The sequence below is a fragment of the Odocoileus virginianus genome, chromosome 5 (assembly GCF_023699985.2).
Source record: "Odocoileus virginianus isolate 20LAN1187 ecotype Illinois chromosome 5, Ovbor_1.2, whole genome shotgun sequence".
In the NCBI taxonomy this organism is placed as follows: Eukaryota; Metazoa; Chordata; class Mammalia; order Artiodactyla; family Cervidae; genus Odocoileus; species Odocoileus virginianus.
The window spans coordinates 58,635,034-58,655,692 of record NC_069678.1 but is presented as its reverse complement, the minus strand read 5'-3'; the positions used below and the strand labels follow the sequence as shown (position 1 = coordinate 58,655,692).

The following is a 20,659-nucleotide window of genomic DNA, read 5'->3' as shown; positions in this document are numbered from 1 at the left end:
AAAGGACAGATGCCTCTCCACTTTCAAATTGGAAGAGGGATTATAAAAGTGTGGTGTTCCATGCTGTTGAAACTTAAGATACTTAAGTAATGGAGAGAAATGTCAAAGATAATGCAAAAAGCAGACAGACAAGCATGGTTTAGACTGGAGCCTGAAATGGAAAAAGGGAGCAGCATAAATGAGTATAGGGTTAAGGGTTTTTATTCTATCTCATTCAAGCCAGAGCAATTAACAATCCTAAAAGATATAAACGTTTGAGAGTTTGAGAGTGAGAATTCTTTGAGAACTAGCACTCAGTACTACTCTTAGTAATTTAATGATATTTCATAGCACTTCAAGTATCTTCCCAAAGGAAAGCCAAAAAAAGTTGTTTCTTGGTAAGGTTGTGTCTCTATACTATAGACCTAAGGTTTTTTCTACACTCACTTTATCAGTTTTGAAGAATGATAAAAGTTTAAATAAAAAATGGATGGGTCAATAATAAGAATACTGAAGTTCTCAAATGCCCTTCTTTTTCAACTCCCACCCCAATTACATCCCTCCCTTGAGGATATTTACAATCCTCTATGACACATGCTCTGTACCTTCTTGGTTCAAGGAAAACACACCTACAGCATTTCAAATTAACTACTGACCCTTACTCTCACACTATAAACAAACCCTTTTCAAAATCTCAATTGCATTGTGTCCACATTGATTAAAGCTTGAAGCCTGGTGACCTCATGTGGTGTTAACTTCTCCCATGCACCAACAGCATTCTGCCTTTCTACTCAATTACCCCCTTTGGTGCCAGAGGATCGCTACCCAATGAACATACACAATGGACTTCTGCTTCATTACACTAACCAACAGCAGGATAGAAATAAGCAGAAGAGGAATAAACAAGCTAATTTATCATGAAGACAGAGCAAGCTTTCACCAGTCGCGCCATGGAAAACTTCAGTGGTTAACAGGAATATCAATAGTCTGGAGGTTATGTTTATGATCTTACAGATTGCAGACAGAGTCAAATGGATTCTCAGTGATTAAAGAATTTTGCAGATTAGCAGGTGTGAACACATGCACACAAAACCATGCCTTAAAACTCTGGAGTCCTACGTAAACCCTACCAAATAATTATTTGGGGAAGCACAACCCAGGGCTTTGGATAATGTGGACTGACACCCTGGTAATTTGCCCCAAGTGTTCGACTTAACTTGGGGGCCCCTCTTATTCATCTTTGACGAGGTGGTCAGGAGGGACCCAGGCTCTTTGTGAGAGGGGTCTGGATGCCCCCCCGTTCATTAGGCATGGCAAGGACACAGCAGCTGATTGAATTAACAACTTTGGAGGGCTTCAGTCCCAGTTCCCAGACATTAGCACCATCATCCAGAACAAATTAAAAGTCTCACAGCAATTAAGCAGATTTTGAAAATGAATTTCCCATGGTTCAATGGTTCAACAAGCAATCTTGAGTTAAGTATTAGAGAGGAGTTTTAGAAGGAGAGGAGGAACTGACTGCTGAATTTCCAAAGAAAGCACATAATTGGTAGAGGCATAAACAATAAACTTCTGAGCCTCTGCTAACTAGGCTTTTACATTTCTTTTATATAAAATTGGAAATAGTCAAACAGAAGTGTGAAAGAATAAAAAATTAACATAGAACTGTATTAAATGGTGGATTTTAAAAAAAATGGTGGATTTTAGAAGGATTCTTTTCCTTTTTTCTTTGCTTTTAATTCCTTTAACATCATTGTATTCTTGTTGAAAACAAATAAAATTAGGAGGCAACAAAAATGTGTCTTTCTAGTCACTTGAGTTTAATTTCACATAAGCAATCTAAACATGACTCTAGAACCACCTTCTTCTCCCTGGACCAGTGTATCCAGGTTCAGAGCAGGCAGAAAACCTTTTATGAACTCTGAGAGACTTCACACTGGGAGTTCATTCTTGGGTTAAAAGAACAAAACTAATAATAAAATACCATGCAGCACAGTCTATGTGCTTACTGTTTGCAAGTTACTATACACACAGTTTTCATTTCACAAATTATTTCACATAATCCTCACAGCAATGTTATAAAACAAGCACTATTACTCCTATTTTACCCAAGAGATAGATGAGGAAACTCTAACTCGGAGTTTAAATAATTTTTCAAGACCACATAGCCAACAAGGGCTATGTGCCTTGTTAAGAACCAGGATTTCTATTCAGTCCTTCCAAACCCTTGCTTACATTTAGAATAGCAAACTCTCATTTCCAGTGTGGCTTTACCTAGCCTTTCGAGCAGTAGATAGGTTCACAGTGCATGAACACACATACACAAGTGCCATTATTTTAGAGGGGAAGGCCTGAATGATGATGTGTGATGACTCAACCAAGGAGGAATTCCTGTGGCCTCTTTCAAGCCTCCATTTTCTCTTCATCACTCCCCTACCTCTCCCCGGACTCTTGTGCCAGGCTGTGTCCCCTCCACAACACTCCCCCCTCTAGGTGAAAGGTAGGTGTGGCTAAGAGAAGTCCAAGTCCAGCTTTTGTGTGGCTTCTCCCTTATTTTTGCTTCCTTCTCTTTTGGTTTACATCTCCTTCTCACATCTCTGTTCCCACATCTCCACTGGAAAGTCAACAGGCCCGGGTTCCTGGTTGCCTGCAGGCACATATTCTGCACAGCATGTTTCAGTACTATTCAGGAACCTGGAAGCATGTGTGGATGAATTCATTCCCACCCACCAGACCGACAAGCTGAACACAATGGAATGCAGAGGTGGTTATTCAAATGTCTCGTGCTTTCTTGTCAAGGGCAGTTACAAAAGTTGACATCATAAATACATTACTGATCTCTAAGAAGAACCATAAATACATCTGCAAAATTTTAGAAAGGAAACTTTGAAAGATGCACTTTCCATCTTTAAAAGTTTTTTTAAAAATTAAGCAAATCATATATTTTTTTAAAAAAGCTCCTAAAAAACAGCCCTCATGGAACAGAAGAAACACATTTACTTCTTAAAGAAATCACAAAACTCTATTATGGTTCACATTCCCATCTGAATATTCAAAATTCATGCACAAGGTGTGTTCCCTTTTTCCAAGCAAACTTTATCAACTAGTATGGATTGTTCAGTTGCTACGTCACATCTGACTCTTTGAGACCCCATGGACTATTGCATGCCTGGATCCACTGTCCTTCATTCTCTTCTGGAGTTTGCTCAAACTCATGTCCATTTTGGTCGGTGATGCTATCTAGTCATCTCATCCTCCACTGCTCACTTCTCCTTTAGCCTTCAATCTTTCCCAGCATCTGGGTCTCTTCCAATGAGTCAGCTCTTCGCATCAGGCGGCCAAAGTACTAGAACTTTAGCTTCAGCATCAGTCCTTTCAATGAATATTCAAGGTTGATTTCCTTTAGGACTGACTGGTTTGATCTGCCTTTATGGCCAAATAAAGACCAAATACATACATCAGACCTGGTAGTATAATCAGTGTTAACAGTAGGCATAAGTAATGAAACATTCTTATAGCAGTCTGTAATTTTGGTTCAAACCTTTTCTCCTTGCAACTTCTCTGGGCCCTAGTTTCTACAACTAGAGAAGAGCCTAAGTTTCTACACCTAGCATTGAGGACCCGGCACAGCCAAAAAGGGACAAATAAATTTTTTTTTTTTTTTTTTTTTTAGTTATAAAAGACTAGCCCAGAAGAGAGTGTTACAAATTTTAGGGCTGATCTTAAAGTTGAAGTATTTTGACTGCCTCTGTAACAGGTCCAAAATGCAAGGTGTTTATTTCCTCAAAAAGTATTACTGAGCATCTATACCATACCACCCTGCGGTAACCATGGAAAATACAGATGCACAAGATAGATGACATGTTGTCATGTAGCTTACAGTCTTATAGGGATTATATTTTAGTTTTATTTTTTCTTTATAATTCCTTATGATACACCATGGTAATTCTAGCTAAAGTTTCAGAAGTAGTTAATATTTTATAAGGAAAAGATCATTTTTTTCCCTTGAAGCTTGACTTTCAAACGTCTTTGTCTTTACCTTCTATCTAGAAGCAAAAACATTTCCCAATGGATGATGACTTCAATTTTATAATGTAAAACAGATGAACAACTGGGATTTGCTATGCAGCAAGCATGGATGGAACCTCTCTTCCACGCACTGAGTGATAGTCATTTAAAACTCAAGCTACCTAGGCTTATCTATGCTACAAAGAGCCATGAGTACTGGCAAGCATTTTCACAGGCAAAATTTAAGATTCAAATTAAATCTTAATGAAAACTATCACTAACTGGATCAAAAAGTTAATTGCTCTAGTTCACCAAATGTATGGATGACATGCTTATTGAACTATTGGCTTGCATGGATTATGCTAAATGGGAAAGTGATCAAGCAGGGTGGCTGGGGTTCTAATTTTATGTAATCTACTAAGAGACAGAAATAAGCTGCCATGAGCCTAACTAGATGTGGGATGACTAAAAAAAAACTTTAAAAACTTAATTTTGTCAACTTCTAATTCAGGGAAATGGCTAATGTATACTAATCAATCGAGCACATATGCGCAGGTTACTTATCTCATTTAAACCCACAACCACCTATGAAGGAGACATTTTTAGATGAGAAAGTTGAGGTTCATAACATGCATATGGTTTGTCCAAGTTGGATAACAAACCAGACCACACACACTGATCAACCATAAAACTGCATGCCATTTGTTAGAAAATCTGATTATTTGAATGCAAGGATCAGTAAGTCTATCATTGAACAGAAACATATGGAAAACTTGGAGATAACACCATGCTGTTTTTTAGTGCAACAATTTCCCAGGAATCTTATAAGCAGCCCAAGTCATTAAAGGCAACTTTCAAATTTCTGCACCAGCGCTGCCTGGCAGGGAGAGTTACTCTAACATGAGATGCACAGAGAGTCAGTGGCTTCCCTGGACAGGCTTGGTATCAGTACCTAACCACATCCTGACCTGGAAATGTGATCTCAAATAGATAATAGTGCTGATTTTGTTTAAATACCAAGCCTACTGCTCATCTTTCTCCCAAACTATATTTTCTGTTTTTTTTTTTAACAGGTAGGTAGGGTAGAGAAGAAGGGACATGAAAGAATTTCCTGATATTTATAAAGGAAAAAAGAAAATGCTAATTGAACAGTGACTTTAGTATACTTTTCGTTTAAAAATCTTGGGTGTCTACAAATTATCCTGTTTCTTTCTCTTTCATCACCTATTATCCAGAAACAGCATGTTCTCATAGAGCAGAACTCTGTTCCGTTTGGGCATGTTCAAAGACCAATGCCAGCCAAGGGTTTAACACGGGCTGGCTCATGAGCAGGCGAATGCTGTACAGTTAGGAGGAAGGGTGCCTGAAAGGATGTCCAAGGCTCTGGAGTTGCCTGACACAGACAAGTCCCTCCCCACCCTACCCACCTCCACCTCACAATTTTGCAGAAGCGGATCCCTTCTAAGTACAGGTGTGTTCTTTTAAGTGACAGTAAGGCTCCTGGTGCAATCTTTCCAAAGCTTCAGTTAAAATCTTATCTACGACTTCCCATAGCCCAGGCACGCAGGAGCTAAAGTCAGAGCCTGTTTCACACAAGCCAGGACTAGCTCAACAGACCAGAGAAAAGAAAGGAATGTGGGGATGTGTGTTTTCTCCACTTGAGGCATTCCATTCTCAGGCGAATTACAACCTAAATGAAAGCAGATAAAATACATAAGAACCCAGAGTAAAAGAAACAGGAAAAAAAAAAAAAAAACCTGATCTGCTTTAAGAGACGGCTGGGTTTCACAAATATGGAACTCAACTTTTTGGTTGTGATCACCTGAAGACCTGCATGCTAAACACAGACTTAAAAAAAAAAAAGTTCATTATAGCTAAATCAAAGGACGCAAAAAACAGTGCTTTGTGACTCTGCTTAATATCAACAAAAATAAAAGAATTTATCCTGTAATACTTGTACCTCTGAAATCACAAAAATAGGCTTGTCAGTCACAATGGCATAAGGCCTTCAACATTCTAAGCCCTATTTTGGCAATTTGAATTTTCAATTACCTTCAGAGTGAAGAAATGGCAGAGACAAAGCATGAGCTTTGGTATGTTTCTTTGGTATGTAAAACAGATCCAAAAAATATAGGGCACGTCACTTCCTCGAAACTCACTACAATTTCAAAATTATGCCTGCCACAAACACCCACTGGAAGCACAAAAGTTAGTCACAAAATTTTAGACAAGAAGCTTCAGACTGATGAAGTCTTAAAACAGGAGAATGGCACTTTGGTTGGATTTGGTAAGGACCACAGTACATGTATTTTTTTTTTTTATTTTAAATTTACAGTTTCTCAGGCAGGACAAAGGGGATATACTACACTCTCAGAAAGCAAGGAATTTAGCTTGTTTTTAAGTATGTAATATTCTTTAAAATCCACATAGAACAGCTTAACATTCCATACAATCCTGTTGCTTCATAAGAAATGAGCTAAGAATATTAAGTACACAAAAGCAAGCAGGAGAGGACAGTAAAGTTATTACTATTTTATTTTCAAGGAACAGAAAAGTCAACAGAGCTTTAAGAACCACAGACTGGAATTTTCTGCCCAATAACTCGAAGGTCTCAGATAGAAATCTGATGATTTTCACCCTGCAATTCAGGAGGAGATACATGCTTGGAGTGCTGACCATCATTAGTCTGAGTCTAAACCAAGACACTTAATTGTGTAAACTGAGCCTCTTCCCTTTCTTGGGACTCTTGTCCCTCCTCAAAGGAAGTGAGACAAGATGATCTCCAAGGCCCTTTGAACTTTGCAATTTAATAGAAAGTTCCACAGCTCCCATTGAGCCCAAATAATACCAAACTGGACAGATACTGTGGATCCAAAAAGCTGCACCCATGGCAAGCATTAAGATCACACAGCTTTAGCGTGGAACAGTTAACATGGGCCAGCCTATAATGAATGAAGCCACTGCAGTGGGGGTGGGAGAGGGTTCTAGTGTGAAATGATTTGCCTATATCCAGACACCCCACAACCCTGGGAATGCTCCCTTTCTCTTCCTGTGTCCTCCTATTACTTACCACATGCCTACATCTCTTTGCTGCCAGTGAGTTTCTACAGCAAATCATCCCAACTGTTGTAGACTTAGAAAATGGCATAACCAAGCTCTATTAAAATTGTGTATAAAGCCAAAGTAATAGACCTGGAGCAAAATGTGCATGCTTTAGGATAACAATTTAGAGTCATATTCTTTTTCACTAGTTATCTGCAATAATATTATTATATCTACCATCCTGGGAAGGCACCTTATGAGGCATAACAATTATAATGGGAATCCATGTTAGAAAGTAGTTGAACTCTGTATGCACTTTCAAACCCAAAATGAGTAATGCTTTGGGTTATATTTCACTTCCCTCTGTCTAAATTGATCCATGAATCTGGAGGTGTTTGACAAAGTGGTGGTGACTCAAGAAAGAAAAAGAATAGAAAATAAACGACCTCAAGGCTACATTTTTCCAAATCTAAGAGCAGAGAGGTACAGAGAAAGAAAAGTAGGAGAGACGGATACAGGATTAAGCAGATGTTTTCAGCAAAAAGTCCTCTGAGAATTACATCTCTGATGGCCCTGGCTCCATGAGAACCCAGAGGGTGCCTTGTCCTCGGGATCTTGGCTTCCTCACTACAATCATCCATGAAATAGGAGGCCTCTGCCCCACATCACAGTTGAGGGCTGGAGTCAAGAAGCTTCTGTAACTTATTTGAGATCACGGAGACCACAGATGGTCTGCTGAGTTACAGTCAAGTTCATCTCACCGACATGATGCTGCCCTGACACCAGGCTGTCTCTCTGGGAGGAGCTTAGCCCAAAACTAAAAGCAGCAGTTAATTGGCCCCCAGCCAGCTCTCATGAGCTTAACCTTATTAATCTGGGACTGGCGGGGCAGGGAGCAGGGAGTGGGGAGTGGGGACGGACTGCATCATTTAAGGATCGGTTACCTTCTTCCTAAAGAAAAGTCATAATGCCTTGCCAAAACAAATGTAATAACTTGGCCTCTTCTTTCAATCACTTCTGCTTTCTTAGAAATGTGTGTTTGTGGATAAAGCCTCTGAGTTAATCCAGGGAATTAACTGGAAGATTAAGAAGGCCCTATAATTCCTATGGGTCAGTGAAAAAAAAAAAAAAAAACACCCTTTACCAAGGAATATTAAAAGAATAGAGTAGGAAGAAAAAAGAGGGAGCAGAAATTGCACTTGGAGTCCCAGGATTTAAACAGGCATTGAAGACAGAAACACTAGCTCAGTTTGGGGAAAGTGTGTGGCATCGGAAGTAGATTCTGGAAATCCAGGCATAAGCTAAGACCCAAAGAGTGTTCTCATGTATTTGTAGTTGTTGTCTAGTCACTAAGTGGAGTCCGTCTCTTTTGTGACCCCCTGGACTGTAGCCCGCCAGGCTCCTCTGTTCATGGGATTTTCCAGGCAAGAATACTGGTATGGGTTAGCATTTCCTGCTCTGGGGGATCTTCCCAACTCAGGGAACGAACCTGTGTCTCCTGCTTGGCAGGCAGATTCTTAACCACAAAGCCACCTGGGAAGCCCTCTCATATGTTTACAGAGGCCTTAATTTTTCTTTCCTGAGTCCATATTCTACCCTTATCTCTTTTCTCCACATCCACATCTACCTCTCTTGTATTCAACAGTAATATTCAGGACCTACTGTGTATGCTAAGTCTAGCTGGCATTGAGGTCAGGAACTTCAACGAGTTTTCGATTCCAACTATCAGTCACTGTTGGCTATGTGCAATAATTTCTTTTGGCGGGGGGAGGTGGGGCATAATTATCTCAGGCTCAGCCTTCCCCAGCATGGCTTGGAAGCACTGGTCAACATTCACAGTAGCTGTTGAAAAAGGATAATATGTTTTTGTTGTTGTTGTTCAGTCACTAAGTTGTGTTTGACTCTTTGTGACCCCATGGACTGCAGCACACCAGGCTCCTTTATGCTCTACCATCTCCCTGAGTTTGCTCAAACTCACGTCCATTGAGTTGGTGATGCTATCCGACCACTTCATCTTCTGCTGCCCCCTTCTTCTCCTGCCCTCAAGCTTTTCCAGCATAATATATTTTAGGATTTGGGATTATTTGTACAGAAAGTAACCAGGTCAGTGAATAGTACCCAGGCAATAATGGGAGCATGTGGTCTAGAAAAGGGGTAAAATCAGAACAAGCCAATCTGAACTTTCACCTTCTACTGAATTTGTGTAGAATGCTTCATCACACTTGATTCTTTGCTTCCAGTAGAAACTGAAGGAACAATAGAAGGAGAGTGACATTAGACTTGAGAGCATGGCTTGACTGAGTTTAGGATCATGGACTTGAATGCCAGGCCTTTACTGACTATCTCTATTAGACCCGAAAAGATCCTGATGTGATTAAGTGAGAACCTCACATTCATCTGAACTCTGGAGAAAGTACCTGCTGCTCTAGGTTGTTATGTTCACTAAATAAATCAATACAACATGTAAAATGTTTTCCATAGTCACCCAGTAAATCTTCAAAAAGGCAACATATTGTAATTGGCCAAATCCTTCACTACTGGTCAGATGACACTCTAAAGATTGTTGCTTTTGCTCCTCTACAAAATTTAATTGTGTGTGGAACATGGTGGGGGCGGGGGGGAGGGAGAGCTAGTGTTAAAGGGCTAAAGAACCTTAGGGTTTTGTGTATTCTAAAACAACAGTCCTCATGTTTTTGGCACCAGGGACCAGTTTTCATGGGAGACAACTTTTCAACAGAGCCAGGTGGGAGGGGATGGTTTTGGGGTGACTCAAGCATATTAAACTTATTGTGCACTTTATTTTGATTATTATTATATCTGCTCCAACTAAGATCATAAGGCACTAGATTTCAGAAGTTGGGGACCCCTGTTCTAAAACATATCAGCTGATCTTTTCTGTTATTTATCAATCCTTTTAGATTAGCCCTGTAAAGAAAAGGGAAAAATGCAAAACATTTCACTGTCAAGTCTGAGAACTTCAGTGCCTTAAGACCCTCCTCTCGATTCCCATCCCCGTCTGGACACTCTTTCTGGGAACCATCCACATAAGGCACACTTGTCTGTTCTACTGCACCACCATTACACCACCTCTGAGAAAACACAAGACCAATGAAACAGACATGATCATTTCACGTCTTGATGCTCTCTGTCTCCCATTATCTCTTAGAGTCTCTATCAAAACTGAGAGCAGTAAATCTTTCAATAGAGAAAATCTATCAGCATTTTTTCCAAAGAACAAGATGTACCTATTCAAGGTATCAGCATGCAAGGCTCTGGTTTGAAACGCCCTCATTATTAGGCATGGGCGTGTATATAAACAAAAATCATCCTTTGGGGAAACTGAATTTTCAACTTTCAGTATGAAGTTCTTCTTTCAACAGATCTGCTATCACTGCCAAACCACACCCTCTAAAATCTCTACAACCTCAGTTGACTTATTCTCTCCTCTTCCTTTGAAAAAGCCTAGACCTCTATAACTGCTTAAATACGTTAAAACCACTAACTAGCGAAAATAAAATCAAGTAATTTTCCTTAAGGTAGTAGAACTCAAATGCCTTGTGGCTAATGAACTTGGCTGCTCAGCCATCTAGATGATTCACAGAATTACAGGGACTGGTTAGAACCTGAAGACACTGGATGGACTGGCATATGTAGACTTCCCAGAAGTTGTCCTCCTTTAGCTTGGCAAGGCTCTGCTTTATTAAGCACAGTTGGACTCCATTTCACTTATCATCAGATTTGAATTTTTTTCCTTTAACATGTTACCCAGTGGTTAAAAATGGGAGATTATTTGCATTTGCAGTCTTATTCATCATGCCTACATTCAAATCATTTCTATTCAGCCCTAGAAGTCAAGGCCTTGGCAGGTGGGCGCAGGAGCACCTAATAGTTGATTATTCTTGATTGACTGGAATCCAATCCTAGCTTTGACTCTGACTAGCTATTAATAGGCCAGAGAAGGCAATGGCGCCCCACTCCAGTACTCTTGCCTGGAAAATCCCATGGATGGAGGAGTCTGGTAGGCTGCAGTCCATAGGGTCGCTAGGAGTCATACATGCTTCCCTTTCACTTTTCACTTTCATGCACTGGAGAAGGAAATGGCAACCCACTCCAGTGTTCTTGCCTGGAGAATCCCAGGGACGGGGGAGCCTGGTGGGCTGCTGTCTATGGGGTCGCACAGAGTCAGACACGACTGACGCAACTTAGCAGCAGCAGCAGCAGCTGTTAATAGGTGGCCTTGACCAATTTTACTAGACCTTTCTGTATCTCAGTTTACTTGTGTGTAAAATGAGCACAACAGCATCAACGTGGCAAGTTTTGTGTGGCTCAAGTTAAATAAAGCCTGGTACACAGTACACATTTAATGCACATTAAGTTATCTATGTTGTTAATATATTTATTTCAAGATGAAATATTAATACAACGATTTGATGACATAATTAACAAGGCTTCTCATTTCACATACTCTCAAATTCTCTATAAATAAGTGAGAACTCTCATCATGTCAGAAACCTCATTGTAGGAAATCTTTTGTTAGTGACCCTGTATTAAGAGGGACTCTTTTCTGCCTCTGGCTCCCCTATGTTACTCAGGTTTCAAATCCGGTCTTTTCTAAGCACCAGTCAGCATTGTAGTCCTGTCCTAGGTACACATTAGGCTCTAACCAGTATTTTGCACACTAGGCAGGTACCATTCATGAACTCTCAGTGAAGGACTTTCATACAATTTCAAATTCTAAATCTCCATAGAAACATCTTTATGAGGAAGATAAGGTTAGAATCTTTCCTCGGTCTACATGGATTTAAAAAAAAAAAAAAAATCTTTTTAAAGGCCACATTATTGCAAAATGTCAACCAGCTAGGAAAGACTTTGAGTCTAGGTCTGGGTTCCAAGCAGGGAACTTGAAAATCTTACAAAGCCACACTATTATCTCAAGGAAATGTTTCTTACTCTGAAAAAGAAAAAGGGAAAGTTCCAATCGAAGGCTAGACAGGCTGTACTAAATGATTAGATGAAAGCATGATTAGAGACTGTTAGCACTCGCACTGATTTTGTTGCAATACCCAAGGAGACAGCTTAGTTTTTTTAAAAGTTAAATAATGTAATTTCAATCTACAAAAGATTTTCCACTCTTTACAAAAGAATTTCTGAAGTTGCACAGTACTTTTACCAACCATATTAGATATTCTGGTAGTTAACAAAAAAAAATGACATAGCTTAGTCAAATATGAAATGTTACAAAATAAAAAGCAGAATCAAATACAGAAAAATGTGGAGTAACATCAACCAAAAGTCAGTTCATTAGTTCTTTTCTCAACAGATAGCCAAACACTCAGGACTGCCCAGTATTGCATTATTAATATATGCTAAAATAAATACCACACAAGCTTAAAACCGAATACACTGAGAAACAAACCCTTATACACTTTGCATAACTGTAATTTTATTTAATTTCTTAAAATCCTGCCACTTTCCAATAAGTGACAGTAGCAAAAACTATTTGTATGAATGGACCATGATCAAAACCATTCACAGTACCTATTCAAACAACAATAGCATAAAGAAATGGGCTAGCTCTTTGAAAAGCAGTCATAAGTCCATGTTAAAACTGAGAAAACGGATAATAAATGTGTGTATATATATGTACATCATACATATATACACACATAACATTCTCAGCAATAAAAAGCAATGAAAGATTGTTCACATACTAAGCCTCTGAAATAAAGTAATCTTTCCTAAAGAAATAATAATGGTCAGTTTGTTGATATTTATTTGGGTTTAAGTTTGGAATGTTCCCACTTATGGGTACGCTTAAAACAATGCAATAATTTTCTATTCATCCAATCCTGATCTTTTATACTCTTACCAGTCTTTAAAACAGGTGGGAATGGTGACCCGATTTTCCAACCATTATATCCCCCAGACATGACTAATTTGAAGCCGAGCAAATTGCACATAATAGACCAGGGAATCAAGTTCGTGATTTTTTAGTCGGCTGCACTCTTGTTTCAGGGAACATGGTCTCCTCCCCCTCCCCCCTTCCACCACCCTGCAGCTGCTTCTCCAGGAACAAAATTCACCAAACGTGAAATCAAAGGAAAATTATTTTTTTTAATTTCTGCAGGCTTATTTTTAAGAAGGCTAAAGATTAAGCTATATCTTTAAAAATATTTTCTTTTCCTTCAGGGGTTCTTACATTTTTAAATGAATTCTAAATACAAAATAAGTTATCCACTTAGGAAACCTTCTCAATACATAAGAAAATAATCAAATGCATGATTTTATAAAGGCTCAAAGTTTGTACAAAAGCATGGCATGGCATAATTCAGTGAATTCTTAAGTATCTCAAATTCTACCATATAAGATATTGCTTTCCAGAGCCTTCTTGCAAAATCCCATTAAAGGTTTAGCAGTATATAGACCCTGGCACAAAACAAACGAACAAGTACAAAAACAAATAAACCAAAATAAAAATCCTTGGTTCTAAGAAGGTTGTTGGAGTAGGGGAAGATCCCTCCTATTTCCTTTTTACCTAGTGTTTAAATTTTCCTCCATCAATTCTAGAAAGCTATAACCAAACGCCAGTCTGAATGTCATATAAAACTCTCAAAAGCACTGAGAAATTCATACAATTTCATAAGTGAAAGGGATCTTAAACTCATCAACCTACCAGTGAGAAGATTGAAGCCTGTTAGTTAACTGAAAAGGTGCCTCCTCACCAACTTAGGTGCATGGTTTGTCAATATTGTTTGGGGTGGGGGTTGTTTTTGTTTTGCGAATATGTGTGGGGTGTACTTACACACTTACAATAAGGAGCTTTGCCATTCAGCTCCTCCCCTTTCCAGGTAGTCCTGTTTCCTTTCATCTAGGACAACAGTGATCAAAAAGGAACATTATACCAAAATACCAAGGCCAATTCAAAGTGAAAATTTCACTTTCTCACTTGGCCTCTGCAAATGAATTAGAAAGACACTGCATAAGCAAGACACCTGACTTCCTACCATCAGTAGGGTTGAGCAGTGAAGGAGCTCTCCTTTTACTGGGGAGGGTGGAAGCAAGGGTTTCTGGATTTAGACTTTCCACTGCTCCTTTAGCTACTGATTCCACTTGTCCGCTTTCTTGAAGGTCCATCCTTTGCTTAGTTTCACCTGCACTCCAGTTTGCTAGGAAAACATATCACTTACCTTTTGTTGATATTTCCCATACTTGGGTCTTGGAGCATACCTAAGTTCTTAGATTTAACAGCTCCCCCCCCCCAAAAAAAAAAAAATCACTCTCTAAGTGGTTGAGATAAAGGCTAAGCCACTATTCAAAGTGTTTACAATGAAATGGATCTGGTCTTTTCAGCCTTCAGGCCAGAATTAGGGACACAGTCTCGGCAACTGAGGAAGGAGGAAAGGTAAGAGTTACACAACTTTCCCCAAGAAGTGTTATACAGAAATAGTTGTCTTATTCAAGGAAAGCTGGGACTAAAGCAGTTCATATATTGAGGGGAAATCTAGACCTATCACTAACTTTTTCAGATTGTCACCAGATGCGGTCACTATAAAATTCTATTGGAAAAACAACCCTTGGCCCAGTTTACTCCAAACAAACTTCTCCTTGAACACACAACCTTTCTGAACCTATGGCAACTCCATCAGCAACTCGTGAGTGCCCTTGGATCTTCTCCTCCATATTAAGATTCCAGAAATGATGCCAGTTCCAGAAAGGCTCTAAGAAACCTACAACAGTGGATAATGGGCTAGATCAGCTTTAGAAAAGGAAAAAGAAACACACACCAACAAATACTAGGGCACTGTGTGTAATGGTTCGCTGCTTGTGCAAAAACCTCAAAGAGGATGAAGGTCAGACAGGGATAATAGGCCAATTTAATTCTGAAAGCACAAGGTGCAAGAAATTTTAATTATGGTCTGCCACTGAAATCACACAAGATCCAATGGCATCTAACTGCAACTGCTCATCAAGGGAGACAAGAGGTATAATTGTAACCGCTGCATAATCACTGTGAGGGCACAGGGAAGGCTGCCTTCAGCTCCCAGTAGAGAATGTATTAAGAGCCTCGAAAAATCCAATACAGGGTAACATGGAGATTGCACTTAGCTAAACAGGAGCTCATCGGGGTGAGGGGTGGGGAGAAGGTTTTCAAGAATAAAAAATTTAAGCTGTTTGACCCAAACTGAGGATATGAGCTTGGAAAACTCGGAACCTCTTTCTGCTTTGTGGATACATACACAGAGAAAGGCATGTTCTCCTCTAGAAATTTCTCTCCTTGAGAAAGCTTCACCCACTCTCCTTTGTTTAAACTGTTAGCTTGGATGTTACAGTGATTTACAGAACCAGACTCCCCTTTTCATTTGTTCCCATCCAACCCCAGCCTGGAGACAAACGCCACGCACACGACTCGGGGTGCCCAACCACGACGACACCCGCACCACGCGGGCTCTGGACAAGAGACGCTCGCAGAAAGCCCCTCCGTGGACTCTTCGCTCCGCAAAGTTTTTACAAATCTGCGAAATAAGGAAGCCAAGCCTTGCATCCGCACCCGCGGCGAAGTTGGCGCTGAAGTTTGCGCCGGGACGTCCTGAATCTCGAGGGGGAGGGGAAAGCGACTGTGCGGAGGGGCGGGAGGTTGGAGATGAGACGGAGACGCAGGAGAAGAAGGGAGTTTTCGGAGTGGAAGGTCCATGAAACCATCTTCTTCACCCGGAAGCCTGTTTAGCTCGAGAGGTTCGGGCGATACACGCCAGGGGAGGTCTCCCGGGGGAAGCTGTCACCTGCGGGGGGCTGTGTCGGGGGCCGACCTCCGAGGCGCCAGGGCTAGACCTGGGGCTCCAGACTCACAGGCTCTCGGGGCTCTAAGAAATGGGGGAAGGGAGATTCCCCAGAGGCCAAATGCAGCACCTTTCTGATACGCGTTTTCCCTCCGACCTCTCCAACTTCCCGCGGCGCTGGCCGAGGACTTTCTCCCACCGAACCTCACCCCATCCAAGCTCCCAGCCCAGGCTCGGACTTTGTCAACTGCCACGGCTGGGGGTGGCTTGGGGATGCGGCGAGGAAGCAAGAGGGCACGAAGGTCAGGACCCAAAATGCAAACTCTCAACCCCCCAGCTGAGACAACCAAAAGCGTTTACACATGCAGAGATCACAGCCCAGTAGCAGGGCTCGGGGTTGCGCCGGGCGCAGTTCTCCGACTCTTCAGTTGTTCCTAATAAAGTCGATTACGTTGCCCTCCCAGAGCTGATTGGGAGGGAATCGAGAGGAAAAGGGGGGAACGCGGGAAAAAGCCGGGGGGAGCAGCAATCAAGTTGGTAACCCAGCGCTTCCTCGCGCGATCCGTCGCCATGCTTAAGATTCCCACCCCCGCCACCCCCCTCTTTCCTTTCAAGTGGATACTGAAACTAGGCCAAAACTTTTTCCCCTCCTTTTCTCTTAGCCACTAGACTGGATTGTGCCCCACGGAGCCCCATGGAGCTCTGCTTTCTTAAGCACAATAGCCGGACTAATTAGATCATAGAAGCGAGGCAGTGATACTGTAACAAGTAGCCCGAGAGGCAGAGAGGGAAGGGGCCCGAAAAGAGAGAAAGGGGGAAAAGTTTGCAGCTCTCGCACTTACCAATCAAGCCTCCCACCAGAAAGGCGATGATTTGGAACACAAGCAGAATCCCACCAACAATGCACAGCTTCTTGGTGCTCATGTTTTCTATAATTGCCCCAGCCATTTTTGCGCCCCCCTTTTTCTTTCCTCCTTGAAATAAATGTTTTAGGGTGTGTTTCTGCTCCCTCTCTGCTCACGCTCCCTTCTCCCTCGCCTCCTTTCCAGGCGCTGAAAAACTTCAGGGGTACGGGAGCGCGGCGAGGATGGGACCGGCACGAAAGGCGCCCGCGCGGATTCCCCCGGCGCAGCCGGCTCGGGCTCCCCCAGTGCCCGGAGCTGTGATTGTGGCCGCTCCGCCGCCTGTGGACGCTTAAAGGAGCAGGGAAGCGATCACATGACGCCGCCTCCCTCCCTCTCTTCCTCCCTCCCTCCCTCCCGCGCTTCCTCCCTCCCTCCCTCCCCTCTTCCTCTCCCCCTTGCCCGCCGGTGCGGGGCTCCGAGCTCCGCCGGGTGCCCGCGTCCCGCTCCCGGGTCTGGCTGGCAGCCTGTCCCGCCAGGAGCTGGTATGGTTGAGGGGGCTGATGTTGTTGTTTAGTGGGTTCCCCCTACTCCGCTTCCCACACGTTTCCTCTTTTGGTGCGAGATTTAAATCACCCGTGGGCAGCTTTGCAGACCTTTAACTTACGCGTTGACTTTAGGAAATGGTCCCCGCCCCCAACTGCTAGAACTCTCTTTAGGAAAGAGGAGAATTTTTTAAAGGGACCCAATAGATGCTTAAGTCAAAACACGGAGATGAGGAATAAAGTCTCAGCTGGGCTTCCTTCTGCCGGATCCCAGCCTCGTTATTGGGCAAATACCCAGCAAAATACCCCCACTGCACCCCTTGAAGAACCCTGCGCTCCAGCCAAATCAGGCCACTGTTCATTACTACATTATCCCCCCAGCTCCATAGGTTTCCAGAGCCTTAACTCTGGCTCTTGCCCTAAAAGAATATATTTTACCCCATCGGAGTTTTAAACCTCATTGAAAAACCAACTCATCTGAAAAATCTTGTTTATTTTCTAAACCACCTCCTTTTGATATCTTCAGGCACTAAGCCCTACAATTCCTGTGTTTACGTTCTTTCCTCCTATTGCAAGGACTTGTGTGTACACGTTTGTCTCCACTATTGAGCTGTAAATTCCTGGGGATAGGGACCGAGTGCTATTCATCTTGGTACCCCCCGTGGTGCTTAACAAAATTCTAGCTCTAGTAGGTCGTCCGTAAACTTTTGTGGAATGAATAAATAAGTGAATATGAAAGCAAACCCACAGTGTGCATTTCAAAAGCCTGGGACCTTATTTGACTTGGAGGGAACACATATTAAGTTACAATGTTTGTCTTTTTTTTTTTTTTGTAAGGATATATTTATATTTATGCTTAACTTACAGGGGGAAAGGCAAGTGGGACCCTAGAGATTTCCTGCTCCATCAAGCCTAAATTCCTGGGCCTGGTTGTTCCATGTTTCATAAACTGGCCACTTGGCCAGTATCACTCACACTGCCCAATAGACCCTTGGTTTGGTAACACCCTGTTCCCATACATACACCGTTTCCACCACCCCACCCCTGACACACCTCGTCTCTTGACACTCCCCTCCAGCTACACCCTCTTCATGCCAAGGGACTATCCCAAGTCCTCTCCCCCCTCCTCTGTTTCTGATTTTTCATTGCCCTTATAGAAGATGCCATGCAGGTTACACTTACTAGAAGTGTTCATTTCTACCCTCCAGCTAGACTAGACACTCCTTAAAGACAGGTGCCAAACTATATATATATATATACACACAATATGTATATTCCACCTCTTTGAAGTCTAACAGTTTTTAACAGTTCTGGGGATACAGTTGCTATTTATTTATTCTTTCCTTTCATCCTTTAATCAATAGGCACATACTTAATTTGTCCTAAGCTTTCTTTTCTAAGTACTTGAGGGGACCAAGGTATGAAGACACTTGCCCTTGTCCTGGAGGAGCCCTAGTCTAGCTGTTACTCACTAACTAGTCATTAACAATCTTTAAAGAACACCAGTTCAAATGGCAAATGGGCAGAAGAGCACAGAATTGAGGTTAACAGTTTGACTGACAGTGGATTATTTGTATTCCTTCTTTACCTTTTCAGAACTTTTTACATCTTTTTTCCCCACTTCAGGAGGAGGTTCCAGAGCATCATATAAAAGAAGAAAGAATGTCCTCTCTCCTCTACCTCTAGTTAACTCCCCATTCTGTGTTCTCATTTCAGCAAGCTGCCAGCTTCCACACATTTAAATAATACTGCCTTGGGGTTAGAATATCTTTTTTAATACCAAGGGATATTTCTAAAGTAAGGTTGACAGGATTCAGTATCAAGATTTACTCTCCATTTGATACCACATTTCACTATTTAAGAAGAAATGGTATCCAATGCACTTTAAGTATGAATTGGGTCCATTAGATATTCTTAGCTAGTTGCATTGGTTTAGTGAGATTAGTGAGTTCTCAATTCATTTTCTTATCAGCTGCTACAACACACAAATGCATCTCTTCAGAATAACTGGCCTAACTCTTTAGGTTCCAGTGTCCACATCTGGAAACTGGAGACTTGGAATAAAGCCCTGTTCCTCACAAAGATTATCCCCTATTGTGAACAGGTACTTATACAACCAATTTAGTTAAAAACAGATATTTCTAATTGCCTATCAATACCTCTAACTTGTCTGAGATTACCAAAATTGCCAAACTGGGTGTAGGGCAGACACATGTTCGTCAACCTGAGTGTAGGGCAGACACATATTCATCACCCTGAACTGCCTTAAAAAAAAAAAAAACTCACAATGTCTGTTGTGTCTTTATGAATATTAAAAGTACTGTTAGATCCATATTTCCCAAGGGAATAACATAGCTAAGTAGAAACAAGCATGAGCATTTGAGTTGCTGGATCTAGGATGCGCCTAGATCCCAGCTTTGCCCCCTTTGCTATATGTGATCACTGTAAGTCATCACAGTCATCCATTCTGAGGCTCAGGTTTCTCATCTGTAAAATGGAGATAGTAATAGTATCTGCCTCACAGTATTCTTGCAAGATATGATGATGATGATGTTGATGATAATGATAATTAAATTTAGGAGCCCTTAAGTGAAAACAAAACCCTTGTATTAAAAGACTAGTAAAACTGATCACTAACTGATTCTTTCTCAGCTCTAAAATTTTATCATATTATAATTATTTTTGGAAAACATGTTTTAGGAGCTTCCTGAGTGATTAACTATTTGAAAAAAGTGCTAATAAGGCCAACATCTGGTACTGAACTCTGAAAAACACTCAGTGATCTTTAGACATTAAAACATCCTATTCTAAAACCTACTCCCAATCACCAGTGCATGTGTATGTTAATCACTCAGTCATGTCCAACTCTTTGTGACCCCATGGACTGTAGCCTTCCAGGCTCCTCTGTCCTCGGAATTCTCCAGACAAGAATACTGGAGTGGGTAGCCATTCTCTTCTCCAAGGGTTTGTGGTCATTGGGTAGATTGTCCAAAAGACAGATAATCCAATGGTGCAATCCAGCTATGCCAACTGAAATTGATCATTCCAGTTTCTTACCATTAGACTTTAAATTGGGGATCCTGATTTATCCATTGATTTATTTGAAGGGTTTGGCATGTGGAAGATCTTAAGGATGTGCAATGCATGTTTATTGATGGGTGAATGAATGAATGAACATATGAATAAATGAATAACTGCAGGTGGACTCACTGCAACTCCTCCCCCTCCCTCAATCCCATTCCTACATAGCAGTTACTGATTAAATGCCCATCTGGCATATTTCCCTGCACCAAAGTTTGCACACCTATCTATATATGTGCTGTGTTGGCGCCTCTGGCTTGCAAGCTTCTTAGAAACAAGGGGAGTATGACCTGAGCCTTTGTGTCTCACAGCCTAGCACAGCAGCTTGCACAGAGAAGGGCTCAGTTCCTTGAGTTGAGAAAGTCCCCTCTGGAAGCCAAGGGTG

The 20,659-nt window shown here is 41.5% G+C and overlaps 1 protein-coding gene across 2 annotated transcripts in view; it reads right to left on the bottom strand.

Annotated features, from left to right (window-relative positions):
* The window catches only part of WLS (Wnt ligand secretion mediator), a 112,902-nt gene extending 95,899 nt beyond the window's left edge, over positions 1 to 17,003 (bottom strand). Inside the window, exon 1 of one of the 2 annotated variants that reach the window (XM_070467962.1) lies at positions 16,649 to 17,003. In XM_070467962.1, the coding sequence (XP_070324063.1) occupies positions 16,649 to 16,754 (106 nt within the window). In that variant the 5' untranslated portion in view covers positions 16,755 to 17,003. The remainder of the gene's footprint in view (positions 1 to 16,648) is intronic. The other variant, XM_020896178.2, reaches the window with a different exon arrangement.
* Between the last annotated feature and the right edge of the window lie 3,656 nt (positions 17,004 to 20,659).